This window comes from Sus scrofa, chromosome 6 (genome assembly GCF_054392235.1).
Source record: "Sus scrofa isolate SSC_HxYL_T2T_F1_AM1 chromosome 6, Sscrofa_HxYL_maternal_Yorkshire_Landrace_v2.0, whole genome shotgun sequence".
NCBI classification, from domain to species: domain Eukaryota; kingdom Metazoa; phylum Chordata; class Mammalia; order Artiodactyla; family Suidae; genus Sus; species Sus scrofa.
Window position 1 is genome coordinate 170399735 of NC_139388.1, and position 26047 is coordinate 170425781.

At 51.2% G+C, this 26047-nt stretch overlaps 2 protein-coding genes across 15 annotated transcripts in view; one reads left to right on the plus strand and one right to left on the minus strand.

The window, feature by feature from the left end:
• The window catches only part of TESK2 (testis associated actin remodelling kinase 2), a 127109-nt gene extending 104655 nt beyond the window's left edge, over nucleotides 1-22454 (plus strand). For 7 of the 13 annotated variants that reach the window (XM_084965193.1, XM_005665476.4, XM_021096752.2 and 4 more), the window contains 7 exons: nucleotides 6976-7122; nucleotides 18642-18724; nucleotides 18949-19033; nucleotides 19273-19356; nucleotides 19578-19664; nucleotides 20356-20473; nucleotides 20782-22454. In XM_084965193.1, coding sequence (XP_084821319.1) covers nucleotides 6976-7122; nucleotides 18642-18724; nucleotides 18949-19033; nucleotides 19273-19356; nucleotides 19578-19664; nucleotides 20356-20473; nucleotides 20782-21488 — 1311 coding nt within the window. In that variant the 3' untranslated portion in view covers nucleotides 21489-22454. Of the gene's footprint in view, nucleotides 1-6975; nucleotides 7123-17058; nucleotides 17187-18641; nucleotides 18725-18948; nucleotides 19034-19272; nucleotides 19357-19577; nucleotides 19665-20355; nucleotides 20474-20781 lie in introns of those variants that run through there. The other 6 variants (XM_084965199.1, XM_084965197.1, XM_084965195.1 and 3 more) reach the window with 2 other exon arrangements.
• On the minus strand, nucleotides 22347-25942 carry TOE1 (target of EGR1, exonuclease). 2 transcript variants are annotated; one of them, XM_003128045.5, is made up of 8 exons: nucleotides 25758-25942; nucleotides 24869-25011; nucleotides 24741-24781; nucleotides 24499-24595; nucleotides 24214-24372; nucleotides 23687-23946; nucleotides 23321-23480; nucleotides 22347-23239 (listed from the first exon to the last, which is right to left on the minus strand). In XM_003128045.5, the coding sequence occupies exons 1-8, from the start codon at nucleotides 25807-25809 to the stop codon at nucleotides 22619-22621; spliced, it is 1533 nt and encodes a 510-aa protein (XP_003128093.3). In that variant the 5' UTR covers nucleotides 25810-25942; the 3' UTR covers nucleotides 22347-22618. The 2 variants fall into 2 exon arrangements, with proteins under 2 accessions (XP_003128093.3, XP_084821327.1); XM_084965201.1 differs by having other exon boundaries at nucleotides 24869-25665.
• Between the last annotated feature and the right edge of the window lie 105 nt (nucleotides 25943-26047).

Genomic DNA, 26047 nt, shown 5'->3' on the forward strand with positions numbered 1-26047 from the left:
AAACAAGGTCACCTTCACAGGTACAGGGTTGGGAATGGAGCATATTTTTCGGAGAGGCGTCATTCGACACACAATAGATTACATGATACCTTTACCTGTAAACCTTCATTGGTCTCCAGGACCCACCGAATCAGCTGTAGATGTTTCATCTTGGTGTTCCAGAATTTCTACACTAATAGCAAATATAGTAAGAATAGCAATAATAGCAATGAAGATACGGAGAACTTCCTTGGGCGTTGTTCTAATCATTTTACACATGAATTCATTGCATCTTCGTAACTCTGTGGATTAGGTTCAGTTATTATTCCCATTGTATGGATGAGTGTTAAAGAAAAACTAACCCAGAGCTACACAACTATTCAGAGGTGAAATTCAGTCCTAGGCAGTCTAACTCCGCAGCAGTGTGGTGGCTCTACCACTACCCTGTACTGCCCACCTTAACCTTTTAGCGCCATCCTTTCTCCTCTACTTATACTTTATGCAGGGAGGAAAAAAAGGAATAACTACTAATCTTTGTACTATATGTTTCTTTTGCATAGAATATCTTTTTTTGGGGGCACGGGGGTGTCATGCCCATGGCATGCAGAAATCCCTGGGCCAGGGATCTAACCCACGCCACAGCATTGACAATGCCAGATCCTTAACTTGCTAGGCCACCAGGGAACTCCTAGAATGTCTTTCTTACTCCCAACCCTACAAATGGGCTTCCAGGAAAAGGAACTGAATCCTCAGTGGGTGAGTAGCCAGGCCTATGTGGAGAAAAGGCATTCCAGGTAACGAGATCGGCGGTGTGTGCAAATGTGCGCCTACACGGGAGTCGGACCCTCAGAAGCAGGAGTGAAAGGCTTTGAATCCCATGCAGAGGACTGTGGGTTTTATCCTAAGCGCGTCAGTGACTAATTTTAACAGGGACATGGCTTCAGGTTGGCATTTTAGAAGGATTATCTTGGCTCTATTAAGGAAAGTGGATTCGAATGGGGGCTAAGTCTATTCAAGATGTAAGAAGGGGAAAGAAGACGAGTTAGAAAGCCGATGGAGGGAGTTTTGTTATGGCTCAGTGGAACACGAATCTGACTCGCATCCATGAGGATGGGGGTTCGATCCATGGCTTCACTTCGTGGGTCAGGGATCCCGTGGTGCTGTGAGCTGTGGTGTAGGTCTCAGACGCAGCTTGGATCCCGAGTTACTGGGGCTGTGGTGTAGGCCAGCAGCTGTAGTTCCAATTCGACTCCTAGCCTGGGAACCTCCGTATGCTGCGGGTGCAGCCCTAAAAAGCAGAAAGAAAGGAAGGAAGAAAAGGGAGGGAGGGAGGAGAGAGGAAGGAAGGAAGGAAGGAAGGAAGGAAGGAAGGAAGGAAGGAAGGAAGGAAAGAGCAAGAAGCAAGCAAGCTAATGGGATGACCGGGGGAGGGATGATAATAATAAGATGCTGAGAGTGGGCAGAGTGAGTTGTGAACTGTGAGCTAAACACTGTGCTCACATATACTTTGTACACCTTCCATCTTTTAATTATTCCATGCCTTTGATTAAACACCAAATCATGTTGGTTCTACCTCTGCGATGTCTCCAGATACCAACCTCCTCTCCATTCTTGCTGCCTTCGTTACTTCTCACCTGATAATTCTAGAACCCTCCTAACTGTTCTCCCAGCCTCAATTCTTAGCCTTTCCATGTGGTTTGTACATAACCGTTAGAATGATATTTCTGTGTAGCATGTCTGATCATGTTATTGTCCTGAGTGGAAAAAATTGATTATGTGACATCTCGACTAGACTGTGAACTAAGGGCAGGGACTTGCCCCACGTAGCTTTGTGTTTTCACATGGGAGGTTTTCAGTGTTTGGGTAGGTAGATGGATAGGTAGATGAATCTTCTTCAGGACAACCCTGCTAATTAGGTGGCAGCAAATGATCTCTGTTAGTTGTGTGGCAGCACGTTTATCTGCCTTAGATAAGTGCGCCAGCCCTAGGCTAATTAGACGGATTTTTCAAAAAGGAATAATAATTCTTACAGTTGGTATTTCTTTCTTAATCTCTCTGCATATGCCTTTGACCCACTGTTCATAGATAAGTTTGTTTGGTTACAGGTGTCAGTCCATTGATAATTCAAAGTTGTTTTTTTTTTTTTTTTTTAAAGTAACCATTTTGTCTTGTTCTTCTGACTAGTTTTGATTGGGTGAAGTTATGATTAGAAAGAAAAGAATAGAATCAGCGAGACTTGAGAGCAGGAGCCCTGGGTGTAGTGACTGTTACCTCAGTACTGCCTTGTGCTGCTCCAGAATATCCTCTCTTTCTTTTTTTTTTTTTTGCTTTTTAGGGCCACACTTGTGGCATCTGGAGGTTCCCAGGCTAGGGGTCTAATCGGAGCTGTCGCTGCCGGCCTACACCACAGCCACAGCAATGCCAGATCCGAGCCATGTCTGAGACCTACACCACAGCTCACAGTAATGCTGGATCCTTAACCCACTGAGCGAGGCCAGGGATCGAACCCGCCTCCTCATGGATACTAGTTGGGTTCGTTAACCACTGAGCCACGATGGGAACTCTGTAATTTCTTGCATAATATTTGGTCCCCAAGACGCATTTGTTTATTGAGCCTTCTAGGAAAAGGGTCTTTATTGAAATGAAGTATCAAACACAAACGAAATGGCAGAAACTCTGACATTTTATTAGAGCACGAGGAGGAAAGACAGGTTTTGGCAGAGGTAAAGCTGAGGACCAGTCAGTCACTGAGAGGCATAAAGTACCTATAACACATTCGATTGGCTCATATTGTAGTTTTCTGAACTTGAAAGGTGGCTATGTTTTTTGGTGGAATTTTTTTTTTTTTTTTTTTTTTTTGGCCACACCCAAGGCATGTGGAAGTTCCCGGGCCAGGGATTGAACCTGCATTGCAGCTGCAGCCTGTGCCACAGCTGCAGGGGCAACACTGGATCCTTGTGCCAAAAGGGAACTTCCAGAACTTGAAAGTTTAAAAGAGCAGGAGTAAAAATTATAAAAACCTAGTAGGTATTTAAATGTGTTGCCAATGCCTTAGGTTGTTTTGTGGGCTCCCAGGGGAGCGGTGTGGAAGAAAATGAAAGCAAAGCAGCTGTTATCCGCAACCCAGAAAGCTGAAAGTGTTCGAACAGTTGCTCTTGCCTCTGCCTCCCACAGAGGGATTTGTTCAGAGGACACACCAGCTGAGTCTGCATGGGGATTTGCTTATGGGGAAGTGGACATTTCGACTAATGGGCACACAGCGTGTGTAGCAACTTAGAAATCTTCCTTGTTGGCAGATCTCAAACTTCCTTTCCTCATACATGCAAAAAGGTCTTGAGACACTGAGAAGTTGTGGTTTCTGAAGGCCCAGAGGGTTATCAGCCCCACCGAAGAATTGTTCACAGAAGGCAGGCCGGAGAAATGGGTTGTCACGACAAACTCCACTTGGTTTCCCTCTGCGGTCCTGGTTTGTGCATTTTTCATCTTGGCTGGAAAAGTCAGGCTCACCAGCCTGTGTGGTTCCTCCCCGTGTCTCACCTTGGTCCTCTGCCCTCCACCCTGTGGCTTGGTCTGCGGATGTCTCAGGCCTTCAGAGCCATGGCTGGACGGGGTAAACGTGTGTCTCTGAACCAGAATCGGGAGTCCTGGCTTAGCCCGCAGAGAGCTCACAGACAGGCCTTTCAGCAGGCTCTTCTGCCTGGCCCTCATTTGGGAAACCTGCATGGTTCCTGAAGTCAGGCCTTCTGTGTCACACGGTCACCATGCCGGAGAAGTGAACCGCTGCCTCTTCATGTCTTTTTCACTCTCAGAGCTAAAGAAATTTGTCTGTGTGATCACCTGTCAGCTTCATGGCCCCCATGTAGCTTGGAATTTACAAGCTCAGCTGCTCTTTAGCAAACGAGCACCTTAGATGCGAACCATGAGCAGACCCAACTCGAGTAAGGAGAGGAAGGCACAGTGCAAATGCCGTCATTACGCCTCGTTTGGAGATTTCCAAAGATGGATTCTTGAGCAAGATGAAGCAGATCAACAGGTTTCCCTTTTGAGAAGTTTGGTGTATTTTTAGCCTTTCTCTCTGCCCTGCCAGACCTGATTGGCTTCATCCAAGCATCTGAAGTGCTGCGTTGTGCTGCCCCCAATTGGTGCTTTTTGGTATTTATGTTGCCACATCAGAAAATCTCAGATTATGTGGAATTTACATTTTTTCTTAGCACTTTCATATATTTATGTTCATTCAGTTCCCATGAGAACACTGTGAGTCATATGGATGGAGGATTGTCATACCTACTCTGCAGGTGGGAAAACTGAAGGGCGGCCTTATTAATTGATTTGTGCAGTTTTAAAAGGCTGCTAAGAGGCAAAATTGAACTAAAATTCAGATTTCTTGTCTTCTATCCAATTAGGTTCCCTAGTCTTTTGTAAAATTATTATCACCCCTCCCCCCTTTTAAAAAAAGGTATGAAGTGCTTAATTTTAGGCTTAGAGGAATTTTCCCCTTTTTCTCCCTTGGAAGAAGGAGGGATATAAGACGTCATGTAAGGTTTGAATAAATTCATGATTTACTTGGCAAAAAAGTTGAACTCCTGTTCTGCATGAGGTTCTCTGACGCCAGATGCCACAACCTCTAACTCTCCAGGACAATGCAGGAGTAGAGCGTCAGCCCTGGAGCCAGACTGGGTTTGAGCCCTGGCTCTGCTGCTTAATAACTGGGTAACTTTGAGCAAGTTGTTTAAGCTCGAAGTGCCTTTTGTAAAATGAGACTAATTGCACACTTACCTCAGGGTTATGTGAAGATTAGATGATGCAGTTATTGGGACATTCTCACGAGTAGTGCCTGGCACAAAGTAAGCACCAAATAAATACTAGCTATTGCCGCCGCCGCTGTTATTATTATTTCTTACTACTACTATTATTATTATTTTTAATCCTCACATATGCTTGAGCCTGCTGGAAGTCAAATTACTTTTTTATCTTTTCAGGCCGCACCCGAGGCCTATGGAGGTTCCCAGGCTAGGAGTTGAATCAGAGCTACAGCTGCCGGCCTACACCACAGCCACAGCAACGCCAGATCCAAGTCGAGTCTGCAACCTACACCACAGCTCACGGCAACGCCGGATCCTTAACCCACTGGGCAAGGCCAGGGAGCCCCAACCCAAAACCTCATGGCTCCTCGTCGGATTCATTTCCGCTGCGCCATGACAGGAACTCCTGCTGCTGTTGTTATTATTATCTCTGTACTAATAGGCTTATTTGCTAAAAAAAAAAAAAAGGTAAAGCAGCCTTTCACGAGTACGTCGGAATAATGAACACCTGAATTTCTTGACCGTCTGCTCGTAGTTTTCCCTTAGCCTTGTCGCCCGCTCACTCCTCAGCTCCCTGTGGTTTTACTCTGGTCTTAACCGCTTTATTGAAACTCCTCTGGCCATGGCTGCCAGCAACTTCTTAGCTGAAATTCAGTAGACACTGTTCAAGCTCATCTTACTTGATCTGTAGCATTTGATTCTTTTCGTCATTTCTTCTTTGTTTTTGTTTTTTTTAATTTTAATGATTTTTTTTTTTTTTTTTTTTTGGGTGTGTGTCTTTTTGCCATTTCTAGGGCCGTTCCCGCGGCATATGGAGGTTCCCAGGCTAGGGGTCCAATCGGGGCTGTAGCCGCCGGCCTACACCACAGCCACAGCAACATGGTATCCGAGCCGCGTCTGCAACCTACACCACAGCTCATGGCAACGCCGGATCCTTAACCCACTGAGCAAGGCCATGGATTGAACCCACAACCTCATGGTTCCTAGTTGGATTTGTTAACCACTGCGCCACGCCACGACGGGAACTCCTAACATCGCCTCATCTAAAAGCTCGCTCCTCTCCCTATGCTCTGGACCCTTAATAATAGCGCCCAGGGACCAAGAGCCTACAGTCAGCATAGGTCAGCTTTGCACTGCCCTCCTTCCCCCTCCAGGCAGTCATCAAATGATGAGATTTTTTGGATTCTGCCCTCTAAATCTTGAATCTTGCTGTGTTCCAGTGTCTCCATGATTGCTCTAACTCTGCATCCGTCTTTCACCGGCATTCTTGCCATCAGCTCTTAACCTGTTTTCCCCTCGCCATATTCTCCACTCTAATCTTTCTATCTTCCCATTGCTAAAATCATCTTTTCTTTAAAAAGCACATATGGACATGTTGCTCTTTTGCTTCCAAGGGTTCTTTTGTTCCCTACAAACAGCGTAAGGTCCATATATCTTAGCAAAGCGTATTAGCCTCACCTGCCTCTCCTATTCATGCTCTGGCCATATTGAGTAAACTAGTATCTCGAATACATCATGCTCTTAACCTATAACTTGGCATATGCTGCTCCCTCTGTGTGGACTGTCTTCTTTTTTGGTCTTTTCTAGGGCCGCACCTGCAGCAGATGGAGGTTCCCAGGCTAGGGGTCTAATTGGAGCTGTAGCCACCAGCCTACACCACAACCACAGCAATGTGGGATCCGAGCCGCGTCTGTGACCTACACCACAGCTCATAGCAATGCTGGATCCTTAACCCACTGAGCGAGGCCAGGGATCGAACCTGCAACCTCATGGTTCCTAGTTGGATTCATTAACCGCTGAGCCATGACGGGACCTCCACGTGCGGACTGTCTTCTTTCCTGCTCCCCCACGTCATCCTTTTGACTCTGTTTCCTCTGTACAGCTGTCTCCAGCATGCCCAAATGGACTTCGTAACTTTGTCCTCTGTGCTGGATGGTGCTGTGGTACCTGTGCAAAGCTATATTTTAGCATTTACTACATGATGCTGTTTGTCTCCAGCCCTTAGTAGATTTTGATTGTCTCAAAGGAAGGTATCTTTGTGTGTAGCACCTATCATTGTGCCTGGATGCAGGAGAAATCCCTCAGTAACTTAAAAAAAATACGTAGTTTCTGTCTTCTAGGTGTTTGCATGCTGGTGCTTTCACCACTAAACGTTCCTGTCAGATGGTAGCAGGGCTTTCCTTCTGTTTTGCAGTATATCAACTCCGGAAACCTGGAACAGTTGCTGGACAGTAACCTGCATTTGCCCTGGACTGTGAGGGTGAAACTGGCTTATGATATAGCAGTGGGCCTCAGCTACCTTCACTTCAAAGGCATTTTCCATCGGGACCTCACATCTAAGGTACGAAGTGTTTTGTTTTTGTTTTTTTTTTTTTTGGGGGGGTGTCTTTTTTTCTTTTTAGGGCCACAGCTGTGGCATATGGAGGTTCCCAGGCTAGGGGTCCAGTTGGAACTGTAGCCGCCAGCCTACACCACAGCCACAGCAACAGTGTCTCCAAGCCGCATCTGCAACCTACACCCACAGCAATTCTGGATCCTTAACCCACTGAGCGAGGCCAGGGATCAAACCTGAGTCCTCACGGATGCTAGTCAGGTTCGCTAACCGCTGAGCCACGATGGGAACTCCTAAGGTATGAAGTCTTTACTTGCACAACTCTTTGATTATTTGTTTTTTGTCTTTTTAGGGCTACAACCTCGGCATATGGAAGTTCCCAGGCTAGGGGTCCCAGGCTGCAGCTGCTGGCCTACGCCACAGCCACGACAACATGGGGTCCGAGCCATGTCTGCAACCTACACCACACCTCCCAGCAACACTGGATCCTTAACCCACTGAGTGAGGCCAGGGATCGAACCCACGGCCTCATGGATACTAGTCGGGTTTGCTACCACCAAGGCACAATGGGAACTCCTTGCACATCTCTCTGGGACATTGTCTTTCATTTCTAAGAAAGCTGTGTTAAGAAACTAGTTATGAATGTGCTTCAGAATGATGGAAATCTCTTTGGAGTTCCCGTCGTGACTCAGTGGTCAATGAATCCTATTAGGAACCATGAGGTTGTGGGTTCGATCCCTGGCCTTGCTCAGTGGGTTAAGGATCCGGTGTTGCCATGAGCTGTGGTATAGGTTGCAGACATGGCTGGGATCCCTCGTTGCTGTGGCTGTGGTATAGCTCCAATTAGACCCCCAGCCTGGGAACCTCCATATACCGCAGGTGCAGCCCTAGAAAAGACAAAAAAAACCCAAAGAATGATGGAAATCTCTTATAAATTTACCATTTAATCATAGAGGATACAACGGATTCCTATGTGTAGCCAGTCCTTAGAAAGCCAGTCTCGGCTCACGGCAGGTAGCTTTCCTCGTTGAGCCTGGTTCCATCTTGAGAACCTTCACTCAACTCCTGAACAGGTATTGCAGGGGCAGATGGCATGAGGAGCAGATGGCATGAGGACGCTGAAGAAATTCTTGCCCTTTGGGAGTGACAGCAGCCAAGGCAGTATGGGAGCCTCTCTCTTAGTGTCCTCTCCCCGGCCTACAGCAGGAGTTCAGTGATTTTTAGTCACTCGAGTGCAGAGTTTGAAGGCCACAATGTACTGACCCATTTTCTTTCTGTGTGATTGAGTTTCTGCCGTCCTGCCAGTTCGTCTTCAGTGTCCGATGCTCTCTGTCGTATTCTCTTGCTGTCCAAATTGCTGTGTGACCAGGTTTGAAAAGAGCTGCTTTTAGAGGAAGTTGGCCTTACTACAAGACAGACACCTCAGGGCCAAGTAGCACAGAATGCCACCTGCCAGGGCGTTCATAAATAGTACTGTCTGATCACTGATGGGCGAATTATAAATCATCTAATATAACTTCTGTCCACAAGCTGATTTAAAGTCTTCTAGGGAGGTATATAGAAGTTTTGTACCTGCCCAAGTATAGCTGTCATTTCACTCTGCACCCTCCACACATGCGTATGCACATGCACATACATGCATACATGTATTCCTACAGCCCTTCGTCCCGGAGGAGGGGTAAGAGCCTGTCACAAGAAAAAGTTTGCAAAGAATACAAAAACAGCCTGCACTTTCAAAGCCCCTCAGGCCAAGAGCAGCGAGTCCTGGCTAGCTCACATTACAATGGTTCTGGCAGAGTTCCTGTCATGGCACAGCGGCAATGAATCTGACTAGGAACCGTGAGGTGGCAGATTTGATCCCTGGCCCCACTCAGTGGCTTCAGGATCTGGCATTGCTGTGACCTGTGGTATAGGTCACAGATGTGGTTCAGATCTGGTGTTGCTGTGGCTGTGGTGTAGGCTGGCAGCTGTAGCTTAGATTTGACCCCTGCCTAGCCTGGGAACCTCCATATGCTGCGAGTGTGGCCCTAAAAAGCAAAAAAAAAAAAAAAAAAAAAAGGTTCTGGTGTTCCAAATAGCAGTACTGTCCCCGAGGACCCTGTGCGTTAGTTTGTAAACTATAGCACAGAAAAGTGCTTTGGGGGAGTTCCCGTCAAGGCTCAGTGGTTAATGAATCCGACTAGGAACCATGAGGTTGCAGGTTCCATCCCTGGCCTTGCTCAGTGGGTTAAGGATCCGGCGTTGCCATGACCTGTGGTGTAGGTCACAGATGCAGCTTGGATCCTGTGTTGCTGTGGCTGTGGTGCAGGCCAGCGGCTACAGCTCCGATTAGTCCCCTAGCCTGGGAACCTCCATGTGCCACAGGTGCAGCCCTAGTAAAGATGAAAAGACAAAAAAAAAAAAAAAAAAGAAAAGAGCTTTGGGTAGGTGGTTATAGGGCCACTAGGCCTGTGGCTGGACCATTTGTCGTCAGCTGCCCTATTGGGACATGAAGCCTGGCAGGTGGAATCTGGTGACCAACTGGGGCCTGGCTGTGAGGAGTCTTTTATTTTCAGTGGAAAATGCGAGGACGGGGCAGTTGAATGGCTGGGGCCTGGGCGGTGGCATCTTCTCTCTTTATGAGCCTTTTCTCCTTCCTTAGAGTGTTTTAGAAAGGCAAGCCTAAGAAAACTGCACTTGTGGAGTTCCCTGGTGGCTCAGCAGGTTAATGATCCAGCATCATCACTGCTGTGGCTCCGCTTACTGCTGTGGCCTGGGTTTGGTCCAGGGCCGGGAACTTCCACGTGCCGTGGATGCAGCCAAAAAAAAAAAAAAAAAACAACCCCCCAAAACGACCAATCGAACAAACTATACTTGTTCCAGGCAAATAGCAACTAAAATCAAACTGCTGCTTCCTACTCAGAGAGCATCTTTCTTCCAAGGTGGAGGGAAGTCCTGACCAGTTACCCATCAGTCACACAGCTCTTCCCCCAAAACCTGCGTGGGTGTCTGTCCCCGGCGCCGTGGATGGAAGACCATTCGAAAAAGATAATTTCTAGCCAGAGGTAGTCTTGTTGGGAAATACCTGAAGACTAGTTCGCAGCATTTTATAACTGAGTGTTCAGCTGTAGGTTTTCAGAGAGAGGAAGCATCACGAGGCTGGGCAGTTAGGCTTTCTGGAGGAAAGTCCTCCACTACCAGTGGGCTCCTAAGGACTCAGTCATATTCCCTTCTGAGCCCCCAAAACACTTGGTCCCATTGTGCACGTATCCAGGTGTGGTTCTGTGTGGGGTTGTCCTGTTGTATGTACTATAAAAATGACGAAGCTTTCTGGCCTGTAGGGTGCGAATGCTATTCTTTGGTTTTCCTGATAGGGAGTAGGTATTCCCATATTAGCTGGTTTGAAATGAGGAACTAGGAACTTGGGGGAAGAACTCTCTGGTATCACTGGGCTGTGCTTTCTTGGGTATGAACCTTAGGTGGTGGCGAGAACAAATGACTTGGCAACCTGAAGACAGGCTGGGACGCACACTGTAGGGAATCTTGGGTTAAAGAAAAACAGGTGAATTTTAGAAGCCAGACTATCCAATTCGAGACTGTCTGTGTTCATTGCCCTTTTATCATCTCTGAGCTTTCGGTAAAGTTTTGTCCAAATGTTTCCGCCTCCTGGTGCTGTAGGGCTTAAGGAGAGGGCTGGGTGTCCACAGCTAGGCCAGAGCGGCTCCACCCAGGAGACCTGTGTGGCGGCGACAGTGACCATAAGAATGAGACACCCAAGAGAGAAATAAGGCTAAGGAAGCAGAGTAGGGCTTTGAAATTTCCAAATTATCAATTCATTGTCTACTTTGGATCTGATTTTGATTTCTTTAAGGACAGTAAAAGGTTTACTTGTTTGTGTGTGTGTGTGTCTTTGTGATTTCTTGGGCTGCTCCCATGGCATATGGAAGTTCCCAGGCTAGGGGTCTAATTGGAGCTGTAGCCGCTGGCCTATGCCACAGCCACAGCAATGCTGGATCGTTAACCCACTGAACAAGGCCAGGGATCGAACCCGCAACCTCATGGTTCCTAGTCGGATTTGTTAACCACCGAGCCACGACAGAAACTCCAGTTTACTTGTGTTTTAGTGTGTACACTTTCTATTATCTGATGATTCTGTTGTAACTGTCTCTTCCACCAACACATGAGTTTCTCAAGCGATGCTCTTTTGTTGTTGTTGTTGCCTTTTAGGCCACACCTGAGACATAGGCAAGTTCCCAGGGCAGGGGTTGAATCAGAGCTGCAGCTGCCGGCCTACACCACAGCCACAGCAACACCAGATCCTTAACCCACTGGGTGAGGCCAGGGATTGAACCCACATCCTCATGGATATTAGGTTCGTAACTTGCTGAGCCATGGTGGGAACTCCCTCCCTCAAGTGCGGCTCTTACTCATCATTTTTTTCCTAGTACCTAACCTGAGCCGGTCAGAGTAGAGGCTTCCTGGCCCTCTTTCAGAGAATGTGCTGCATGGCACCGAGGCTAGAACAACTGCTTGAGAACTGAGATTTTGAGTCCCAGACCCAGTTTCCTCCGACCTCTTCAGATGACTTGGTGCTCTTGGGACCTTAATGTTGCCAGTCTGTTGACCTCACGGGGCCGTCTGGACCCCTCAGACCAGAGCTGACAGGAGTGAGAACAGGAGTTCCCGTCATGGCTCAGTGGTTAACAAATCCGACTAGGAACCATGAGGTTGCAGGTTCGATCCCTGGCTTCGCTCAGTGGGTTAAGGATCCGGCGTTGCCATGGGCTGTGGTGTAGGTCACGGACATGGCTCAGATCCCACATTGCATGGCTCTGGCGTAGGCCGGCAGCTACAGCTCCGATTCGACCCCTAGCCTGGGAACTTGCATATGCACCCTAGAAAAGACAAAAAATTAAAAATAAATAAAGTAGTGAGAACAGTTCCAGGTGGGTAAAGAAGAGAAAGAAGCACATGCCTTTTTTTTTTTTTTTTTTTAAAGGCTGCACCCATAGCACATGGAAGTTCGCAGGCTGGGGTCGAATCAGAGCCGTAGCTGCTCAACTCAGTGGGCTCAGCGTCCCACGTTGCCTTGGCTCTGGGGGATCCGAGCCTCATCGTGTCTATGATCCACGGGCAACGTCGGATGCTTCACCCACTGAGCAAGGCCAGGGATCAAAGCCACATCTTCATGGATGCCAGTTAGGTTTGTTACCACAGATCTACAACGGGAACTCCGGAAAACTTTTTTTTTGCTTTTAGGGCTGCACCCACGACACATGGAAGTTCCCAGGCTAGGGGTCAAATCGGAGCTGCAGTTGCCGGCCTACACCACAGCCACAACAGTGTGGGACCCGAGCTGCGTCTACAGCCTACACCACAGCTCACAGCAACACTGGCTCCTTAACCCACTGAGTGTGGCCATGGATCGAACCCACATCCTCATGGATACGATTTTATTACCGCTGAGCCACGACGAGAACTCCCGGAAAACTATTTTTCGTTGTTATAGGAACAGCTTTAGCTCAGAGCTAACAGTAACAGACTTGGCATTTCCATTCAGGTCATTTTGGTCAGTGCCAATGCTGTGCACCTGTTTCAGGAGGCCTCAGGATCTGCTCTCAGGTGTCCACGTTGGCCCAGTCTGAAGGGTTTGTGTTGGCTTCCAGAAATGCATTCAGGGCCACCTTTTGAGTCTCTCATCAGCTTGGTCCCCATCATGGAAAGTCGAATGATTAGTGTGTGCCTGACACGTGCTTCTGAAAGGAGCCCGGTGGCTCCAGCCGTCCGTCCAAACTTTGATATGACAGACTTAGGCTGAGTTCTTTCTGTGTGTCCATGCTGGGTGAGGGATACGGAGGTGAATGGGCTCATTCCCTGCCCTTGAAGAGGCAGACGTGTCGGTCTCTTTTCCACGGTGTGATGTGTTATAACAGGAGCCAGGACAGAGAGGAACGGGCGCCAGGCAGCGGAGCAGCAGAGCAGCAGTGCCTGGGCGCCTCTTTGAACCTGAAAAGGTCACCTCTCTCCTCAGGGCAGTCTGGCCGGGCCTTTCTTGTGTCTGCTGCTTACTGCAGGCACACTCCTGATTAGACCGTTCTTCATCCTCCATTGAACAGACTTTCTGTCCCACGCAGCCTGAAAATGAGTCTGGCTTCTTCAGAACCCCGCCGTGGTCTGAGCCTCACACTTTGTGCTGCATAGTCACATCGTCTGTACCGGGGCCATGTCCAAGGTGGGTGAGAAGTGCAGGCATCACATGAGGTCCCCATGGATTAACCAACAGCGGAGGTAGGGGCTAGTATCTGTCCCAAATGAGGGGGTCTTGCGTTCTCTTCTGGTGCAGTGGGTTAAAGATCTGGTGTCGTCACGGCAACGGCTCTGGTCACTGCTATGGCTCAGGTTTGATCCTTGGCCTGGGAACTTAGGCCATGGGTGTGACCAAAAAAAAAAAAAAAAAAAAAAACCACAACAAAAACAAATGCAGGGGTCTTATCTTACTGCCTGCACAAACAGCACTGCCTTCTCCATGGGCTCTGGCCCGATGCCATCTTAAGAATACATTGTTCCTGCCACGGCCTTGCTGTCTCTAGTGGAAAGCTCTTCAGCCAGTTCCTCCAGAGAGACCAAAATCATTCGGAGGGAGCCCTCTAGAATCAGGAGGCAGTGTCTTTACCACTTACAGCTGTAAGCTTCATTGTTCTCATCCTGAGTGTAAACATCTCAGATCTGCCCACCTGACAGTGTGGTTTTCAAGAATCACCTGGACCGTGTTTATGAAAAATGTTTTATAATTTGTAAGTCGCCCCACAGACAGAAGTAGGCAGTGTTTCCCTTGCCCAAGGGGCTAGGAAATATTCTCTAGGCTAATCCTTCTGAAGACATCCCTGCTTTGCTAAAGTTTACAGTCTACAGCTTACAGTCAGTAGCAATAGATTGGGACTGTGGAAACAAGTAGTGTCATTTAATGTCAAATGCTAAAGTTAGGGAGAGGAAAATGTATAGGGTGCTTTGAAAAGGATATTTAACCCAACCTGAGGAGTTCCTGTCATGGCTTAGTGGTTAATGAACCCGACTAAGAACCATGAGGTTGCAGGTTCGATCCCTGGCCTTGCTCAGTGGGTTAAGAATCCGGCATTGCTGTGGCTGTGGTGTAGGCTGGGAGCTATAGCTCCGGTTAGACCCCTAGCCTGGGAACCTTCATATGCCACGGGTGTGGCCCTAAAAAGACAAAAGATAAAAAAAAAGAAAAGAGTCTGGTGACTTAGCAGGTTAAAAATCCAAGTAATACCTATGAGAATGCAGGTTCGATCCCTTGCCACACTCAGTAGGTTAAGGATCAGCATTGCTGCAAAGTGCAGCATAGGTGGCAGATGTGGCTCAGATCTGGTGGTGTGGCTGTGGCTGTGGCAGCTGCAGATTCGATTTGACCCCTACCTCCAGCAACTTCCGTATGCTGCCCTAAAAGGAAAAAATAAATAAAATTAACCCTTTTAAAGCACATTTCAGTGGTTCCAGTCATCACCATTATCTAATTTCAGCACTTTTCATCACTCTAAAAAGAAAGCCCCGTACCCTGTTCTCTCTCTCCAGCCTCTGGAAACCACTCATCTTTTTTCGGTTTCTCTGGATTTTCTTATTTCTTATTCTTATTTCTATTTCTCATTTCACATACATGGAATGATGCAATGTCACTGCTCGCTTTTCAGTAGGGGAGTAACACAGATCTGCATTTACCAAGACCACGTTGGCAGAAATGAGGAAGCTGGGTTATGGAGCGCAAGTCTGGCATGTTGTGATGTTCGGGGAGGACCTAACCTAGGGCAATGGGAATTCAGATAAAGAGGGAGGGACCGGTTTGAAAAACACTTAGAAGCTAAAATTACTTAGAGTGAGAAATCTTGAGTGCGCCCCAGATAGCTAAAGTAGCAAACTGGATGGAAAGTGGCAGTGGCATTTGACGTAAAAATCCAGCTGAGTGGGCTAAGGATCTGACATTGTCATAGCTGTGGTTTGGATTGTTGCGGTGGCACATGTTCGATCCTTGGCCTGGGAACTTCTGCATGCTTCAGGTGTGACCCCCTCAAAAAAAAAATATAGCTAGAGTTTTCATTTGGGAGGAAAAAGATGAGTTCAGGTTTGCATGTTTGGAGTTCAGCGTGAATAGTCCAGGAGGAGATGTCCAGAAATAGACTGGGTGTGCAAATTGGGAGCTTGAGTGTAAAGGTCGGTGCTGAAGTCATGCATTTGGGAGACATCAGCGCAGAGGTGGTAATTAGAGAAGAAATGTGGAAGAGCCTCCACAGTGGAGCACAAGCTGTGGGCCCGAGTGAGAACCCTGAGACCTCGAGGGATGGGAAGGAGAGCCAGCCCTGGCATGTACAGCGAAGGAAATCCACAGTGGCACAGAAGCCAAGAAAGAAGAATCACAAAGGAACAAGAAGAGGAGTTCCCTGGTGGCCTAGCAGTTAAGGACTTGGTCTTGTTCCTGCCGTGGCTTGGGTTACTGCTGTGGCTCAGGAATTTCTGCATGCCGTGGGCATGACCAAAAAGAACTAGGCTCTAATAGCTAGTCTGTTAGTTCCAGGACCACAGCTGCTTGGTCTCTGCACATCTAGTGCTAATAGGAGTCCTGAATCTTACGTAAAAGCACCAAAGGAAATAACCTGCCTGGCAGCGTGTTCAGCAGCAGGAAGAACACGTGATATAAGGACTGATTGTGTCTACTGAGCTTAATGCCATGGAACGCACTGGGATCTCCAGTGGGAACACTTCCAGCAGCAGCCAGGGAGGAAGGAGCGGGAGATAAGGAAGTAAAAGCAGCAGGTGTTGCCAGCCAAACTTCACCAGTGTAGACCCCATAAGGGCAGGCCGGGCGTTTGCTGAAACCCCCTAGGAACTGATGGTCAGGGTTCCTCCCCATTTCCCTCATCACCTCAGGGGGAGACTTCGAATGGCAGCTCTTTTGCCTTTCAGTATATTCCATCTTTGTCTTTGGCTCCAATGCCTGGCTATTGGCTATGGAGAAGCTTGCTTGCTTGCTTGGGGCCGCACCTGCAGCATATGGAAGTTCCCAGGCTAGGGGTCAAGTGGGAGCTGCAGCTGCTGACCTACGCCACAGCCACAGCAATGCGAGGTCCGAGCCACATCTGCAAGCTACACTACAGCTCACGGCAATGCCGGATCCTTAACCCACCAAGTGAGGCCTGGGATCGAACCTGCGTCTTCATGGATGCTAGTCAGATTCATTTCTGCTGAGCCACGACAGGAACTCCACCATGGAGAAGCTTTAAGAGAGGCAGTGGTCACACTCCAGTGTTGGGCTAGGCAGGCCTGCCCCATGTTGCAGGGCCCTGATCACCCCTGCCTTAGCCATTTCTCAGCTGCTCAGAGAAGCTGCTGTGACGTCTCACTCCCGGATGGGGGGTTTGCAGTGACAAGAGGTCTCCACGAATGTGAAGACGGGGCAGAAATGGAACAGCTTTGATGGGGCCGTGTGCTGTGGCCATGTTCTAGTCCTTACTTGCTGCTCCCAAGCTGAATTTAACAGGGTTCTTTGTGAGGCTACAAAGCAAATAGTACATAGGACTTTAGACTGAGCCTTGGAGACAGAAGCCTGAGTTGTTGGTTAAAGAAGAGGAGGAGAGGAGTTCCCGTCATGGTGCAGCGGAAACAAATCTGACTAGCAACCATGAGGATGTGGGTTCGATCCCTGGCCTCACTCAGTGGGTTAAGGATCTGGTGTTGCCATGAGCTGTGGTGTAAGTCGTGGTGTAAGGAGGGGAGAAAAACAGGTGACAGATCTGAGCCGCCACTGCGTCACAAGCCAGTGCCCAACATAGCTCAGGCTTTGGCTGGCTGATAGGCAAGCGGGCCTAGAGCCCATCTTCTCACAGAAAGTGAAGTCAGGGAGCTGGGGTGGGGGTGGGGTTCGCTGAGCCAGCGGGACTGAAGGGAGGGTTAAAGCCGGGACAAGCAAAAGGACAGTCCTGCTTAGAAGCCGGAAACAGTATGTCTCCCAGGGATCCAGGGTAGGAGAGGATGTGATGACCTCACAGCTCAGGGAAAGAGAATAGTGTGGTGGCATCAAGGCCAGAGTAAGTGACTACTTTGTCCCTGAAGTGGCGTAAGCAGGTGACGTTGCAGGGCTTGGCACCTGGATGCCAGGGGGAGGAAGAGAGGGAGGGCTGGTTCGAGGGATAGAGGGTCTTGCTGGCCCCAGAAATGTCCCCGTGAGCCAAGGACCCCTGCTCTCTGCTGCCTCTGGAGGAAGGGGGTGGGGGTGGAGGGCGGTGTCTTCTGAGCCGGAGTAGTTCAGGGCCATTTTGAATGCAGCTATTTTGGAGAGAGCTTGTTGCTGCTTTGTGTTTACTTTCAAGTCGTGTGGGTCCGTCCTGTGAGGGCAGCAGCATCTGTTCAGTGAGCTTGTTCTGAGCCTCTCACGAGGTGAGGACTGGGAGGGAGGACGGCCCCTCTGCTTGGCCGTAAGAGGAAGCGCCACAGGGGCGGAGTCAGAGTTAAGGTGAGAGAGAGATGAAGATGAGAGCTGGAGAGGTCGGGGCCGCAAGAGCCAGCCTGTCCTCAGACACACAGAATTCTGAGGTGAAAAGAATTGGGAGAACCTTCCAGACGGTGGGGAACAGTGTAGGCAAAGACAAAGGCTTCCCAAATCAATCTCGTCTGTGACGCTTTGCATGAAGATGTGTACGTGGTGGCACCAGGGACACAGAGGAGGGCGGGAGTTGGTTGGTTTGAGCCAGATCATGGGCTTTTAACATCGACAGGAGACTGGTTGTGATTTTGTGGGCAGTGAACGTTTGTGTAGGCTTGGGTGCTTGTCCTGTGCTTACGTAACTTGGCAAAGTCAGGCCTGGCCTTTGCGTCTGTGCATTCGGAGGGAAGCATGAAGGGAGGCCAGAGGCGTGCGGGTCTGTCTGCCTCCACTAGATCGTAAGCTCCAGGAGGACAGGTTCTGTTCACTGAGGTATTGCTGACACTTAAAACCATCCCTAGCACATAGGCAGCAAAGATAAATATTAATGTTTGGGGAGTTCCCGTCGTGGCTCAGTCGTTAAAGAACCTGGCTAGTAACCATGAGGTTCTGGGTTCCATCCCTGGCCTCGCTCAGTGGGTTAAGGGTCCAGCGTTGCCGTGAGCTGTGGTGTAGGTTGCAGATGCAGCTCGGATCCCGCTTTGCTGTGGCTGTGGTGTAGGCCAGCGGCTACGGCCCCAATTAGACCCCTAGCCTGGGAACCTCCATATGCTGTGGGTGCGGCCCTAAAGACCAAAGGACAAAAGACAAAAAAAAAAAAAAAAAAGGACTTGTGTATGAAGCATGACATGAATCCTAGGGCAGCCCCAAGACCCAGCCCTAACTCGTCTCAGGTGGCCATCTGAGCCCCTAGGACTGGCCACTGGGGTCAGCCTGAGCGTGTGGTGTCACCAAGGAGCAGAGGACACGGTGCCCTGTGGCAGGGAGGGCTGGTGGTAAGCTCTGCGGCTGGCTGGTCCCCACTCCTGAGCCACACTGTCTTCTTCTTTGGGAACCCCAGAACTGCCTGATAAAGAGGGATGAGAGTGGTTACTCGGCAGTGGTAGCTGACTTCGGCCTGGCTGAGAAGATCCCTGATGGCAGGTGCGTAGCCCTCACGGGTGCTGGGGTCACAGAAGGGACTGAGGCAACTGGAAGACGCCAGCTCCCTCTTCAGAGGCCAGGACTTGGTCATAGCCCAACCTCAGCTGCCTCAATTCAGTCGGTTCGAGTGTGTGCCCATCCTTGACGGAGAGGCATTCCCAGGGGTCAGATGTCCCCGGCACCTGCCAGTGGCGAGCTCATGTCCATGTGATCTCACCCCACAGCATGGGGAGTGAGAAGCTGGCGGTGGTGGGCTCCCCCTTCTGGATGGCGCCGGAGGTGCTCCGAGATGAGCCCTACAACGAGAAGGTGAGTCTGGGGACGCCGAGGCCTGGTTCTCTGAAGAATCTGTTCTTAGTGGGAAGGGCCCTGGATCACCCTTCACCCCGGATCTACATCCTTCCTGCCAAGAACAGGGCTGGCACCTGTCAGCTGCCCAGCCAATGAACTGAATGAAACATGGACAGGAGGGCGCAGGCCTGGGCTGGGGGTGGGCAGAAACCCCCCTCACTCCATTGAGAGGGAAGCGGCGATCTCACTACCCCCAGGCGGACGTGTTCTCCTACGGTATCATCCTTTGTGAGATCATCGCCCGCATCCAGGCTGACCCCGACTATCTTCCTCGAACAGAGGTGAGCTGTAGGCGTGGGGACCAGGGCCACTGCGATGGGGCTGCTTTGGAGGCTCTGGGAGTGTTTTGATCTTGGGGTGGAGCTGCTGGCACTCAGTCTCCTTCTACGATGTAGCTGCTTCTCTGGGGGCGGTTCCCGGCCTCTCCTGAGCAGGCCAGGATGAGGGGTCAATGACCCATCTACCCGTGTTCCGACTCCCTCCCCACCACACCCATCCACAGAACTTCGGGCTGGACTATGATGCTTTCCAGCACATGGTGGGAGACTGTCCCCCGGACTTTCTGCAGCTCACCTTCAACTGCTGTAATGTGAGTATCTGTCCTCCCTGGCTTTGGCTGGGGCTGGCTGAACTGTCTTCCCCTGGTTAGGCCTGCAGGGAGAGGCTGCTAACTAACCTCACAAGGGACCTCTTTTCCACTCAAGAGTGACAGTGTCCAGGCTCCCTCCTCTGGGCCTGCCAGACTCTGGACCAAGGAAAAGAAAATTGCTCTGTATTATCCAGTCCTTAGGCTGTAGTGTACACCTGCCACCCTTGCCTTGGATATTGATGGAGCTCTGGTCAGGTTTTAGGTGGATCCAGCTGGTCCCAAGGCCCACGAGAAAGGCTCTTGTGAGCCTTCATTTTATGTAACTCTGGGGCTGGACCTACCTGTTACGACTCAGGAGTAGCTGGGCCTTGTCCAGGTACCTTCCAGAAACACGTAAGCTGCAGAGCTCAAGAAAGAATAGAACCAACCAAGGTGGACATGCCCTCCCGGGGGGTTCCATGCCAAACGCGGGGTAGCGCATGTACAGAAAGGCTGCTGAGACAGGGGAGCATATGGGACAATAGCATCTTCCCAACCTTTACTCTGGGACTCACTCTTACGGTCTGGGACTCAGAAGAGGCCTCTGAGATGCACTTCAGAACCTTAAAGAGATGCCAGAGTCAGACTCAAATGCTATCCTTGGGATGGAAGATGGGAGAGCAGGGCTAATGGCTCATGTGGATGCCTACAGATGGACCCCAAACTTCGCCCTTCCTTTGCGGAAATTGGGAAGACGTTGGAGGAAATTCTGAGCCGCCTACAGGAGGAAGAGTTGGAAAGGGACAGGAAGCTGCAACCCGCAGCCAAGGGTAAGAGATGAGATCAGAATGTCCAACCTGACCCCAAGCGGGAGGGTATTAGGATGGGGGGGTGGCCTCCCCCTCTTGGGCTGTGATTGCAGGATCCCATGTCCAGAAGAAATGCAGAGGAGAGGAGATGACAGAGAATGTCTTGGGGCTCTGAGTCCTGTGCCTCCCTTGAGTCTGTTTTCTCATTGGTGAAACGGGGGCAGCAGTACCCACTCTGCTTTCTAGTTGGTAACACTGTGGTAGGCGGTGCTGCTTCCATTGGCTCTGACTAGTGAGAGTAACCCCTGACTTGACTCGTTATTCTCCAGGACTCTTGGAGAAAGGACCTGGGCTGAAGCGACTGAGCTTACAGGACAACAAGATCCCTCCTAAGTCCCCACGCCCACGGCGTACCATCTGGCTGTCTCGAAGCCAGTCAGACATCTTCTCCAGCAAGCCCCCACGTACAGTGAATGTCTTGGACCCCTACTACCAGCCACAACGAGGCGGTGCTGCCCGTGCCCCCAAAATCAACCCTTTCAGTGCTCGCCAGGACCTCAAAGGTGGCAAGATCAAATTCTTCGACCTGCCCAGCAAATCTGTCATCTCCCTGGTGTTTGACCTGGATGCGCCAGGGCCTGGAAGCACGCCTGTGGCCGAGTGGCAGGAGCCCCTGGCTCCACCGGCTCGCCGGTGGCGTTCTTTGCCTGGTTCGCCAGAGTTCTTGCATCAGGAGGCTTGTCCGTTTGTGGGCCGAGAAGAATCACTATCTGACGGGCCCCCCCCGCGCCTCAGTAGTCACAAGTACAGAGTAAGAGAGATCCCACCATTCCGAGCACCTGCCCTACCAGCTGCTCCAGCCCACGAGGCCATGGATTGCTCCGGACCCCAGGAAGAAAATGGCTTTGGCCCCAGGCCCCCGGGGCCCGGTCTATGTCTTGCAGGTGCCCTTGAGGAGATGGAGGTAGAAGAAAGGCCAAGAGACTTGGCCGTCTCTGGCACAGGCCTGAAAACCCAGGGAGAGCAGGATGGGTGAGAGGGGGTTAATCCCCAGCTCACCTTGGGGCTGGACCTTCAGCCGAAGCCACAGGGCCCCCTTGGTGCACAGCCTTGACTCTTCCCTGGGGCCCACAGAGCAGGCAGGCTAAGCCAAGCCAGGCTCAACTTCGGGGCTCCCGGTGCCCGTGGCTGTGTATGAGAGGTGAGGCCGCAGCGAGAGGCCTTCCTAGTTAACTAGGGCCAACAGCTGACACCAAGCCTCTGCAATCCAGCAAGGAGCTCTGGCCCCCACCTGATTCCCCCGTGCACGTCCCCAGACGGACCAGAGGACTCCTAGTTCTAGTGTGAGCTGGCAGGCAGCTACCACCCCAGGTTCTTCTCTTACCCCAGGCCTGCCTCTTGCGCTTTCCGGGGGCGTATAAGCTAGTGGCTGGCATCTGGAGCTGACCAGGAGGCCATCAAGGGCATGGCGATTTCTCAGACCTGAAGCCTGGGGTGCCTCTTGCCAGGATGTCTAAGACACTTGAATAATTGCTGTTTGCACTTACTGCGCGGTCAGGCCACGTCACTACATCTCTATGCAAGGGGAGGGCGAGGCGGAGTGGTGGTCGTGGCTCTCAGCTAACTATTCAAAGATCTTTTCCAGTTGATGAATCTATTTTCATATTTATGAAGGAGTCTTAATGTCCTGCCCTGTAAGACTTTCAGCCTTGTGGCTGGGAGTGGGGCTGGTCTTGTAGGCCCGAGGGCCTGCTCTGTGTATTTGTCAACACGTCACACGCCCGGTTGGTTAAATGGTTTATACGTGGACTGAGGTCTTCCCTTTCTGCTACGGGAACAGTCTGTCCTTCTAGAGCCACAATAAGAAATAACCAAAGATGAAGCTGGTCAAATATTTTCATATCTTGTTTCTGTTGATTTTTTTTTTTTCTTTTTTGTAAAACTTTCCCAAGACACTTTGAGATTTAAAAATAAATAAAGTCGGTGTTACAGGTGCTGGTCAGCCTTCTTGTGTGTGCCCCTTATTCCCCAACCTCCGGTGTAAAGAGAGAGGACGAGGAGTGACGCGGCAGCGTCTGCCAGGCACTCACGGCTGAGAGAGATCCAGACCCTTCTGTTTCACCCTCAGCTTTGTTCCCGGGCCCTGAGTGCTGTGTAGAAGTTGGGTCAGCCACTGCCCCACGCCAGCTTCATCTTCTGGTTGTGGGCTTTTGAGGAACGGGAGAACTGGCTTTTCGCCACGGTGAGGGGGACAGCCTTGCCACTCAGGTATACCTTGTTGTGGCATTCAGGTAGCCATGGTCCAGAGCGACAGGGCTGGAGTCCTTGGCCCACTCCCACATAGGCCATCACGTAGCCTGTCATGAAGGCATCAAAGCCAGCCCGATGCAGCCCATCCCCAGGCACTGGGTTAGGACTGGCTTGACTCCCTGGTGCTTCTGGGGTGGTCACGTCAGCTGGTGCAGGCCTTGTTGCCTCAAGCTCCATGTCCAAGTCGTTTTCGTGACCTTGCTCAGAGCCAGGCTGGTTCCCAGTCTCATCCTCAGCCACCTCCGGCTCACCTTCCTCAGGCTTCAGGCCTTCCCCACAGACCTGCTTGGCGGGAGGACCACCCTCCGTTTCCCCAGGGGTCTGTCTCGCAGGCAGGCTCAACAAAGCCTTCAGCCGTTTTCCCCTACGTCTTCGTCGACGCCTCTTGTCTTCCACGACAGCCTCGTCAGTGTCAATAATAAGGTCAATATCATGGGACCGAGGACAACGTGGTCCCAGGGGGCACCAGCCGTAGGCCTGGAAGCAGGGAAAAAACCTTAGAGAGGGGTTCGAGGCATTAAACCTCCCTCCCCCCAGGAAATAGGCAGGTGCTCTCACCGAGAAGTTGTCACAGATGCTGGTGGAATGGGGACGGTAGGTTGCAGGGGGCATGCAGCAGCGATAGTCAATGTGGGCCCTCATGCTAGAAGGATAGCTGCAGAACTCCAGGGTAAGGTGTGGGCTGCCAGCTGCCCTCTGCTTTCCATTTTCCCGCTCACTGCAACACACAAGAAGGTACCCGTCCCTGAGCATATAAGCTCCGTGAGAACAGGGTGTTTGTCTGCTTTGTTCACTGCTGAACCCTGAACCCTCAGCACCCAACACAGTGCCTGGCACAGGGGAGGCACTCAATCAATGTCTTAAGTGAGTGAAATAGTCAAGACAATACCAGGCCCCACCCTGTTCCCTCAACCAGTCCCTCACCATTTCCGGAAGGCATATTCTAGGTAGGAGGCCACAAAGCGGGCGTGAAACTCAGCAGCATATTTGGTGTCATAAATGCCAGCTGGGAACATTTCACACAGGTCAGCAGTGAAGGTTCCCAAGCTCTCGGGCAGGTGCGCATAGAAGTGCTGGTACAGGAACACCAGGTCTATAAGACCGTTGTGCAACACCAGGGGCCGGCGGGCCCGGATCAGCTCCAGGAACAGGGTCCTCACTGACTGGCTCTGGCTCTCATCGCCCTGGGTGGAAAGAAAGGGGTCACTGGGAAGGACAGAGTCCCCAGGGGAGCCTCTTTTGCAGGACACATACATCCCAGGCTCCCTCACTTGGAAAGTTCTCCCCTGCTGTCTAACCCAGCGCTCTTCACCAAGGTATGTTTTGTTTCCCCAGCTGTCACGAGTGACGCCCCATGTGCCTAAGAAACAGATCCTCCCCCAGGCACCCAGCCGCAAAGAGGAGTAAGAAATGAAGTCACAGAAAGGGCCGCCTCAAGGCTGGAGTCCTACCTTGTCGTTGCCCTTGTGGTAGGGGATGCCCTGGGCATACTGCCGGTTGAAGTTGAAACCATGCTGGACCAGGAACTGCACGGACTTTGGTTCTATGACATACTCCTCCATGCACAGCAGGGTCAGATTGAACACCTGGACCAGGTACGAATGGTCACCCTGGGAGAGAAGGAGGTTCTGCTACGTCAAGCCTTGGGAGGAAAAAACCTCACAGCTGATGTTCTCTAGGATCTCAACCCTCCTCCCCCAGCCACAGACCTGGGAGAGGGTGAGATCAGCCCATACCTTGTCCGGCTGGTGCTTAAAGCAAGCGAGGCCCAGGGAGAGGATGGAACGGGTCCTGGCAGCATGACACACGGCCTTGTAACGTTCCTCGATGCACCTTGGGGTTGAGGTTGGGGGTGGCTGTGGCTGGGACTTAGCCTCATGACGGACCCAAACCACCCAGGACTGTGACCTCCACTCCAGGGCTGAGCTCTGCCCCTCCTGCCAAGGCTAGGACTAAAGAGATCAGGGCTTACACTTACTGGTTCAGCAAACTCTTCCGGTCCCCAAGCCCACTCAGTTCCTAAGCGTCAGCAAAGAGAGAGCTGTGTTAGGTCCGCAGCACCAGCCCCCTCACAACCACCGGCTCTCCCAGTTCCCCAACCCTCACCGTGTCCACAGCCACAAAGCTAGCTGTCTTTATGGCCAGCAGGAGGGACGGCCACATTTCCTTGAAGTTGTCGTTTTGTACATCCACCACGGGAACCTGGATTGCCAGCTCCTCCTCAGATTTTGTGCTTTGGTGGACACCACCTGGGGGTAAGGAGGGTGACGACGCTCAGGCAAAGGGCCCATGAGAACAAACACTAAGCTAAGCCATGGCTGGGGGCAGAGGCAGGGGCAGTTTCTCTTTAGGCAAGATATGGCAGCTTTCCCCTCAAGCCTTTGTATCACTTATGCTCAATACACAGGCCTTGGGGTGCACAGTGCCCCGATTTTGGGGAAAAAAAGCCCAGGTCTTTCAGAAGATTATGAGGCTGGGAAAGTGTCTTCCTCCTCAGCATCAAAACCTGTAAAAGACTAAGGTTGGGCTCGATGATCTGTGAGGTTCCTTTTCCCCACATCCTCTACGAAATCTTTTGCAAGGATGGAGGACCTCGGCTCCTTTAATATCCTGCAAGGCTCTACAGCACCGTTCCCGGGGCACCTCATAGCCACACGCGGCAGCAGCCAGAGCGCGCGCAGAGCCTGATACATTACGCCCGCATCCGTCCCACTTCCTGCCCACAACTCCCCACCCGCCCCGCTTAACAGAGCTTCGAGCTCCGGACTGCATCTCCCGGCACGCCCCTGCACGTCCCGACTCCGCGCCAGCACGCCAGACTTCCGCAGCCAGCGTCGCGGTGCACGCCGGAACTTGTAGTCTCCTCGTGGCTGGTCCAGAAGGAAGCAGCTAGTCCTCTGAAACTTGAGGTCGGTTTCTTCGAACAGTGAACCTGAGGCCCTCCCGCCCCGCCAAACGTACAGGATTTCAAAGCTGTCCCCGGGAAGCCACTCACCGTCAGAAACGGCTGGAGCTGAGGCTGCGCCATCGTCACTGTCGGCGGCCATGACACCGCGAGTCTCTCTTCAGTATAGTCAGTGGGTCCGCGGGACTTCCGCTTCGTCCCCTGGCTCGGCTCTCGCCGTCGGGGAGGTGGCGGCGCCTCACCTCGCCCCCTGGGTCGCCGACAGGTCGGACTTCCGTTCAGAGCTCCCGGGTCTGGCGCGGAGCAGCGGGCCCGGCGCGCGCTGAGAGCCTATTGGCTGGCGTGTTCCCGCTGACCTCCCGGATTGGCCGGAGCCACGC